The sequence below is a fragment of the Frankliniella occidentalis genome, unplaced genomic scaffold (genome assembly GCF_000697945.3).
Source record: "Frankliniella occidentalis isolate FOCC.00 unplaced genomic scaffold, Focc_3.1 Scaffold213, whole genome shotgun sequence".
NCBI classification, from domain to species: Eukaryota; Metazoa; Arthropoda; class Insecta; order Thysanoptera; family Thripidae; genus Frankliniella; species Frankliniella occidentalis.
Window position 1 is genome coordinate 6,795 of NW_026267339.1, and position 8,292 is coordinate 15,086.

An 8,292-nucleotide genomic window follows, 5' to 3' on the forward strand; every position below is an offset into this window, starting at 1 on the left:
CGGGGCGGGGCGGGCAGACCGTTGGGATGGATAGCTGAGTCTGGGATGGGATCAGATCCGGCCGCACCATGGGGTCCTACGGGCCTCACGCCCCTCCTGCGTGAACCGGGACGATGCGTGGCGCGGCGGGCCGGGGGCCCCGGGCCCCCTACTGTGCGGTCACGGCCACGGCCAACGAGCCTACCGGAGGCCCCCCTGCCCCGCTCCGCCCCGTCCGCCGGGCCCCACTGGGCCACACCTTGCCCCTGCCCAACTTTCTGGCAGGTCGGCGGGCCTCGACCCGCCGCGCCCCGCCAAGCCTTGCCCATACTTGTTTGTAAACACGGAGAGCGTTGGGCGCAAACCCTTTGCACGCATTATTCACGAGACACGATTTAATTGCGCCATTGACGTCCATTACTGGGGTTCCGGCTTGATAAATTACCTATAAATTATTTCACCATCGGTCTGGGACTGATTTTGTTTTCAGAGGGGGGCGAGGAAGTCACAGGACACTGCACTGTTAAAAATAACTGTCACCTGACGACATACTGCGGGATTGACACTTGACACTCCTGTTATATAACAGAAATGTTGTTTTCATTTGAACCCTCTCGAAACCTGTGATATTCGGCCCATATTGGCCCAAAAGAAAAACTACTGCGTATTACTTTGCTGTACATTCACAAGAAAAGAGAAGTTAATTTTGTTAGCAACATATTTCCTGCCATAACAAGACACTTGTATTGTTACAATTTTTTTTACAGTAGCAAAACAAAAGTAACTGCTTTCGGTCGGAAACTTTGTTTCCAAAATTTTCATTAACGCTGCTTTTTTACAGTAATGCCTGTAAAAATACAGTATGTGCTGCTAACAAAATTAATCACATTTTCGTTGTAAATTTACAGCAATTTTTTTAACAGTTGGCTCCTGCCAGCGCACTAGTTGCGTTTCAAACGTTTGGGGCTCCAGTCCACGGTCGAGACATTTCACCGCGTGGGCGCAAGGAGCCAACAGGCCAAAATTAGACCGTTGTTACGGACGCCCACCGCTGCACCACCGGAGCCAAGTCCACTTCTCCTGAATTTATTCAACGCCCGAAAAACGGCCCAGCCAAAACTCGGAGAGACGCTCGGGTTCACTGACCCCGCCCGGCCTGCACCTTCGTGCTGGGCCTGGGCCAGCAAAGAAAAAAAAATGACTTACCTGTTAAGCTGTCCAGCATGTAGGTGAGAAGTTTGTGCGTTCCATTGGTTTCTCCATACAGCGAGAGAATTTCCTTGTTGAGTGGGTTTCCTTGTAGTCCAAGAACATGCAGTTGAAAAAGTTTTCCAAGTTCATAAGGGAGAACTCGAAGGTGATTGTGACTTAAAAGCAGTTCCCTGAAAAACAGAACACAAAATAAGTGCACTGCTTTGAAAAAACGGGAACACTAAAAACCTTTTTTCACATCAGTCTTTTTGGGACGAGAAATGTCACAAAACTATGGCTTCAAAGAATGTTGATAATATGAATGTGACAGATTATGTTGGCTGTACTCTTTTCAGAGGAGAAATAAACTTAACTTCACAAAATTTACAGGATTATTCAATGCCATTAAATACAGATAAACATAGATACATGTATTGATACACAATTAATACAGAAATATCAAGCCAGTTCCCAATTCCTTCAATTCTTGTCAAAGTTTTGTAGATTTCAAATAATAATTTGAATAGAACATTCAAGTAAAGAGGAATGACACCAGCAAAATTTTTTGCTAGCAACTAACACAAAGTTATGTTTTTTGCTGCACACCAACTGACACTAGGGGAATGAACTTACCATTAGGTAAGGACATCGGGAATGAGGGTGTAAATGGAGAGAGAAGGGACATCACTTCACCACAATTATTAGCATGCTCAGTACTTTAAACTGTAGGGAAAAATAATACTGGACAATAGTTAGTTTAATTTCTTCAATTAGTAAACAAAACTGAACTAAATGTTAAACTGAAGAATTTCAAAATGGAGGAGTATAGAAAAATTCCAACTAATATGGACAGATATTGAAAGATAAAAAGAATTGAATCACATACTAACCTCAGATTGATGAGCTCACCAAGCTCAGCAGGTAAACTGCGTAGCTTGTTCTTGGATAGGTCCAAACTACGCAAATTGACGAGCATAGCAACATCAGGTGGTATGCGAGATAGGCAGTTATCATTCAGGTACAAACTTGTTAGGTGGGTGAGCTGCCACAAACATGGGCTCACATTCCGGATAGATCCTGTAAGTACAGCAAAATGATAAACACCAAAAAGAAATGAGAAAAGACAATGGAAACGGTTGATTATTGACTCACCTGTTATCTCCAGTTCCGCCCAATAAGATTTTCTCCCTGATGCAGCATCCTCTGCTGACATAATGGTATGAGCCCGACGTGGGTTGACATTGTCATACTTGTCCTTAAGATTACGGGACATGGTGGTTCCTGAAAGCATCAAAAAAAGCAATTAGAAGATTTTCTGAAAATAGATAAACAGGGCTGGAATAGATAACATTGTTAGACAGATATATATGAAACTAAACATGTTAGCCAAATGAGTCCAAATGATGGTCAACAACCTACAATGATAATGATAAGGAATGATAGACAAATGTTAATTAGTAAACTAAAACTAGGGGAGGACAACAAAGTTTAAGAGTTTGAAAAGTGACCCAAACAGAATTCCAATTCATAAGAGCAAAAAAAAAAAAACAACAAAAAAAACAACAACCTTTAAAACCTAGGCATTGCAACATCTCTTTTGTAAGCATGCACACTAATTAATGAAATTTTGAACTTTACATCATGGAGGAGGTAGGATAGGATATGTGCCAAATTTATGAGCATCAACAGCGTAACCACTATGTCAGTGTTCAAATGGTTAAAATGGGATACCCCATGAAAACAATACACTCAACATTTAAAGCGATTTCCCCCAGAACACAACTAGTACTATACCATTTTCATTAACAGAGTGGCGATTCACTTCCATTCTCCAGATATCAACTGCAAACAATGCGCCATTTAATTAGATACTCATTTAAAACTATGAGGTGATAAATCGAGAATTCTGCGGAAATTATTATTGAATAAAAGAACCTGCAGGACTAGCATAGGCTAGCACTAAAAGACCTCAAAAGAGTGCTTTAAGTGGGATGAAGATAAAAAAATAAAGTTGTAACATGGAAACATATGTACAATTTGGAGGTTGCTGAGAACCAAGCAGACTAATAGCAAAGAAACAAAACTAAATATGAAACAGCTGATTGGTACTGTTTGTGATGGTTAAGGCATTCAATCGCCAATTAGCATATATTCATATGTGTATCACAGTAAAAAACAAAATTTACCACCTAGATTATTGAGATAATCAGCTCATAAGAATGCGCAGTCAAAATACAAAAAAAAGTACTATCGAGTAAATGGAGGTAGGCCTATCCTAACCCTACTGCTCCCCGACATTCGCCGGCAGAAGTTTAAGGTTGGGCACGGAAATCTCAGACAGTAAACGAATTAGATCATTTGGTTTACAAATTTACAGGCTGGATCTTAAAATATAGAGGCTGGAGTTTAGAATAATAATCTCTAAAAGCTAACTTTGACCAAGCTGTCGGGGTGAACGGTCTACGTGGACTGAAAGTTTTCACGAGAATTCATTGCATATTTGTCAAAGAAACTGTCCAAGTTGTGCACAAATAGACGTAAATTTAAAAATTTGACATAAACCTACCCTCATCTACTTCTTCACTTAAAAATTTATCCGAATTTCACGGGGTAAACAAAGCGAAAGCACATACATAAACACTTTTTAGGCCAGGGATGCCAAGTTACCAGGATGACCAACCTACGGAAAAAAAAGTTGAGAGTTTTTTTTTTTTTAAAAGACACTTCATGGGAGTGAATTTGTTTAAAATTTTGCTTTAACAAGGTTGATCTCGGAATGTATTTTACAAGTTACTAGCAAAGCTATTTACGCTTTTAAATAGCTATATTTTCAACATATTATCAGTTAAGCGCGCGGATGAATTTCTCATTTTTCAGAGAAAACAAGCAGCCCATCCAGTTAAGCGCGAAACGACCGTGGATAAAGAAAATAGAGGATTCACCGCATTTCACTTTTCTACAGTACAGGCGTATTTGAAGACGAATCCGACGTAATAATACCCAAAATAAAGTGTCTAGACTTCTAGTCTGCATTGCTTACATCAATATATTTGGTTCATAGAAGTAACCCTTCTTCTTGCGCCCTCTGCAAAAGGAAATAACAGAACGTATCTTCTTGACCCTGTTTTTCCTACGTAACCAAATAGAACACACTTAGAACACCTCCAGCCAGAAGTTGCTTGTAATCCACTGCCCGGGGACTGAAAGACAAATTGTTTTTTTGACGTGAATTCGTCGAATTTATTACTTATTCCGTTAAGAAACAAAACAGCACCATGCCGGACTATTTGGGAAGTGACATGCGTAAAACCAAAGATGAAGACAAGGAAGAAAAGGAAATCAAATGTACGTTGCTGTCCATCTTCGGCCTTTGTTTTACTCTTTCATTTACTTATATTTTACTCTTTGCTTAGTTTAAGAGATCTCAGTTTTCAGTCGATTAACCTGAGTATTTATTCGGACTGTGCGGGCGCTTTGGTTCAACATTTCTTTTTCTTTCTAAGCTTTAATTTTGTTTTCTAACCTAACTTCATAGTACTTGTCATTTGAATGAAACTGTCATTCGTCGTTTGCACAATGAACTGGTTCAACCTGGACCTTTTATTAGATGTGTATAAGATCTTTATTTCTGCTATTTTTGAAATTTATTAATACGTTACTATTCATTGTAGCTTTGGACGAGGCGGATATTGCTCTTCTGAAGAGCTATGTAAGTATCTGCGGTGCAAATTGGAAAGATGATATCAAGTCAGTCCCCCATGCTTCTTGCTGACATTTCTCTTATTTTTTCTTTTAGGGCCAAGGACAATATACAAAAAGTATCAAGGGAGTTGATGATGATATCCAGACAATTATCAAGAGAGTCAATGAGCTTACTGGAATCAAAGAATCTGATACAGGTCTTGCTCACCCAGCACTCTGGGATCTTGCTGCTGATAAGCAGACTCTCCAAAATGAACAGCCACTGCAGGTTAGGCTCAAAACCTTCAAATGATGTGAACATTTTATTATTTGCTTTTATTTTGAAATTCTTAATATGGTTATTTTATACGCGAGTGTAGGTTGCAAGATGTACTAAAATCATTAATGCTGATTCTGATGATCCCAAGTACATTATTAATGTGAAGCAGTTTGCCAAGTTTGTGGTTGACTTGGCAGACTCAGTGGCTCCTACAGACATTGAAGAAGGCATGCGTGTCGGGTAAAAATTTCTTAATAGTGAACCATCTGTTTTATTTGATCCATTTTAAAACATAATCTGGTGTTATTAAACTTTCATTTTTACTTGCAGAGTTGACCGCAACAAGTATCAGATCCATATTCCTCTTCCTCCCAAAATTGATCCCACTGTGACAATGATGCAAGTAGAAGAGAAACCAGATGTCACATATAGCGATGTTGGAGGATGCAAAGAGCAGATTGAAAAGCTTCGTGAGGTTGTTGAAACTCCCCTTCTTCAACCTGAGAAGTTCGTAAATCTTGGAATTGAGCCACCAAAGGGAGTGCTGTTGTTTGGCCCCCCTGGAACTGGTAAAACTTTGTGTGCCAGAGCTGTGGCCAACCGTACTGATGCTTGCTTCATTAGAGTAATTGGTTCTGAATTAGTCCAGAAGTATGTTGGAGAGGTCAGTGGAGTTACATTTTCCCCTATACCCTATGTATTTAATTATTTAATTACTTTGAATACTGACTACTTAAAAAAATCTAAATTTCAGGGTGCAAGAATGGTGCGGGAGCTCTTTGAAATGGCTCGGAGTAAGAAAGCTTGTCTCATTTTCTTTGATGAAATTGATGCCATTGGTGGTGCTAGATTTGACGATGGAGCTGGTGGTGACAATGAAGTTCAACGTACTATGTTAGAGCTCATCAACCAATTGGATGGTTTTGATCCTCGTGGTAACATTAAAGTAAGTTGTAATTTTTAAAGTGGTCTTTACTTTTGTTCTTTTTTTTTCCTTTCCTTTGTTTTTTCCATCATGTACTCATGGTTTGTTTTAATTTCTTTTATTTAGGTGCTGATGGCAACTAACCGTCCTGATACTCTTGACCCTGCCCTTATGCGTCCTGGACGTTTAGACCGTAAAGTAGAATTTGGGCTTCCTGATCTGGATGGCCGTACTCACATTTTTAAAATTCATGCTCGATCTATGAGTGTAGAAAGAGATATTCGATTTGAGTTGTTGGCTCGTCTCTGCCCTAACAGCACAGGTCAGTTAAAAGCTATCTAATCTAATCTTACACCTTATTCTGTTGCTAAATATTGCTAATGTATCTGCCATCTCTAACATTTTATTCTTCCTTTTGATTTGTACAGGTGCCGAAATTCGTTCAGTTTGTACAGAAGCTGGAATGTTTGCTATTCGTGCAAGAAGGAAAGTTGCAACTGAAAAAGACTTCTTGGAAGCTGTGAACAAGGTCATCAAGTCCTATGCTAAGTTCTCCGCAACTCCTCGTTACATGACCTACAATTAGAGAGAAATTTAAGTGTACATTTTGATAGAATGCAAAACTTTTGTGTGAAATTATTAATTTAATAAATATAAAATTTTCTATCCCATTATTTTCTGACTACATTCCTTTTTCTAAATCCTATAAATTAACTTTGATTTTAAAAACAAATTCTCTTTTGGTTTGATGTCAAATGTTAACTACAGTACCAGGCTTTATTTGTAGCAAAGAGTTATAAAAATTAGCAAGTTAATGTTGTAAATTAACATCAGAAACAGAAAAATATGACAAACTTGTTGACATTTTAGCTGTCTATATAAGGCAGCACTATTGCAAGGTAATTAATGATCAAGGATTTTTATAATTGTGTGTTTTGCCACCTCTTTCTTGGTGGAGGAGGCAACAAACCCTTCATGGTCTGGATTCTGGAATGTCATCGTGGAGACAGTTCTTTCCAGTAATATGCTATTTAGAGCAAAACGCCGCAACCGCTAATGATTGGATTTGAGGGCTGGTGATGAGACGGGACTTGCCGCTTGGGAGATTGGGGGAATGGAAGGCGCATCTCCGAGCTGGGCTAGCTAGAGTCTAGTCTGTGTGAAGTAGAGGCCTTAGCATGGGGTAGCGCGGCGGCGCGGGGCAAGGCACGCGGTGGCGTCACGGTGCGTGTTGTGCCGGGCGGGTGGGCTACCCGCCCGGGTGGGCAGCAGGCCAGAGGGGCCCGCGCCGGGCCAGCTCAGTCCACACCCAGCCTTACTCGCGGTTAGAGCGCCGAGCCACGCCACGCCTTGGCAGCCACTGTCGCTCTGCTGCCGTCGTCGCCGGGCGTTCGACGCGATCCTCGACACTTCAGCCTGTGCCGCGCATGAGCGGCAAGAGGGCGCAGGGCACCTCGGCGTCGCTCCAGACCTCCCAGACACTCCGCATGAGCGCGGCGAGGAGGTGACGAGGAGCACGCTACAGGACAGCGCGAGGGACAGCGTCAGCCGCAGGGTAAGTAAAGAAGGCAATTTGTTCATCGAGCTCATCAACATTATGAACCGTAGACCCTCGTCTCAGAGCGAAATTGAGATCGATCAAACCGACGTTAGTTTCTGGCCGTGGTGTCACAGGCTTAAGGTGGATCTGGTTGGTTTAGCTCCACTGCACTACGCTTAACCTTTGTGCACATCGAGTTTCGGAGATCAAAATTGCAGTTAGATATTCGTTATTCATCAGTTGCTCATCAGCATCGAGAGGAGGATCGCTTGCCGGAACGCCGGGGTCTTGGACTGTACCGGCAATCGAGGTGATATCGTTCCGAACTGTACAGCAAATCGGGGAGGGGAAGTCCAAACGGAGGGACTGACATCATTTTAAATGCATTTTAAATAAACAAGAACGTAAAGATGCGAGAACAGGATTAAAAGAAATATTCAGCATGACCAAAACGGTTAGCCGGTTGGGGAGGACCGGCCGTGTGTTTGCTTGTTTGTGACTCACGATCTTGTTTATGTCAGCTGCGACCCTTGGCCATTCACATTGGTCTCTCCTCTTCAGCCCAGCGGAACGTACTTTCCCTTGTTTTCAACCCTCTAATACTTTGCGCACCGCACCCCAAGCCTACTGTGACAATCCGATTGGAGTTTCATAAGGGGAGGCAGTTAAAAGGGAGGGAGGAGCGGGGGCGAGAGG

At 41.6% G+C, this 8,292-nt stretch overlaps 3 protein-coding genes across 5 annotated transcripts in view; 2 read left to right on the plus strand and 1 right to left on the minus strand.

Moving 5' to 3' along the window:
• Positions 1–228: 228 nt before the first annotated feature.
• On the minus strand, positions 229–3,895 carry LOC127748722 (CCR4-NOT transcription complex subunit 6-like). Of its 3 annotated transcripts, none has more exons than XM_052272606.1 (5): positions 3,604–3,661; positions 2,965–3,012; positions 2,323–2,451; positions 2,061–2,247; positions 229–1,361 (listed from the first exon to the last, which is right to left on the minus strand). In XM_052272606.1, exons 2-5 carry the CDS (start codon positions 2,996–2,998, stop codon positions 1,118–1,120), a joined length of 594 nt encoding a protein of 197 aa, XP_052128566.1. In that variant the 5' UTR covers positions 2,999–3,012; positions 3,604–3,661; the 3' UTR covers positions 229–1,117. The 3 variants fall into 3 exon arrangements, with proteins under 3 accessions (XP_052128566.1, XP_052128565.1, XP_052128567.1); XM_052272605.1 differs by lacking the exon at positions 3,604–3,661 and adding an exon at positions 3,737–3,876 and having other exon boundaries at positions 230–1,361; XM_052272607.1 differs by lacking the exons at positions 2,965–3,012; positions 3,604–3,661 and adding an exon at positions 3,737–3,895 and having other exon boundaries at positions 232–1,361.
• Positions 3,896–4,308: 413 nt separating this feature from the next.
• On the plus strand, positions 4,309–6,730 carry LOC113202971 (26S proteasome regulatory subunit 7). The gene is made up of 8 exons (XM_026417439.2): positions 4,309–4,515; positions 4,842–4,879; positions 4,967–5,140; positions 5,232–5,371; positions 5,462–5,795; positions 5,886–6,077; positions 6,183–6,378; positions 6,485–6,730. The coding sequence occupies exons 1-8, from the start codon at positions 4,446–4,448 to the stop codon at positions 6,640–6,642; spliced, it is 1,302 nt and encodes a 433-aa protein (XP_026273224.1). The 5' UTR covers positions 4,309–4,445; the 3' UTR covers positions 6,643–6,730.
• Positions 6,731–7,338: 608 nt separating this feature from the next.
• LOC113202951 (zinc transporter 1) overlaps positions 7,339–8,292 on the plus strand; it is an 8,013-nt gene continuing 7,059 nt past the window's right edge. Inside the window, exon 1 of the mRNA XM_026417411.2 lies at positions 7,339–7,611. The gene's annotated coding sequence lies outside the window, so the exon portion shown is untranslated. The remainder of the gene's footprint in view (positions 7,612–8,292) is intronic.

Coding starts and splice junctions, on each gene's coding strand:
- LOC127748722 (XM_052272606.1), bottom strand. CDS start 2,998: ATGGAAGTGAATCGCCACTCTGTTAATGAAAATG. Junction 2,248..2,322: donor GGCGGAACTGGAGATAACAG/GTGAGTCAATAA, acceptor CTGTACTTACAG/GATCTATCCGGAATGTGAGC. Junction 1,362..2,060: donor GGTGAGCTCATCAATCTGAG/GTTAGTATGTGA, acceptor TCTGTTTTTCAG/GGAACTGCTTTTAAGTCACA.
- LOC113202971 (XM_026417439.2), top strand. CDS start 4,446: ATGCCGGACTATTTGGGAAGTGACATGCGTAAAACCAAAGATGAAGAC. Junction 5,141..5,231: donor AAAATGAACAGCCACTGCAG/GTTAGGCTCAAA, acceptor ACGCGAGTGTAG/GTTGCAAGATGTACTAAAAT. Junction 6,078..6,182: donor ATCCTCGTGGTAACATTAAA/GTAAGTTGTAAT, acceptor TCTTTTATTTAG/GTGCTGATGGCAACTAACCG.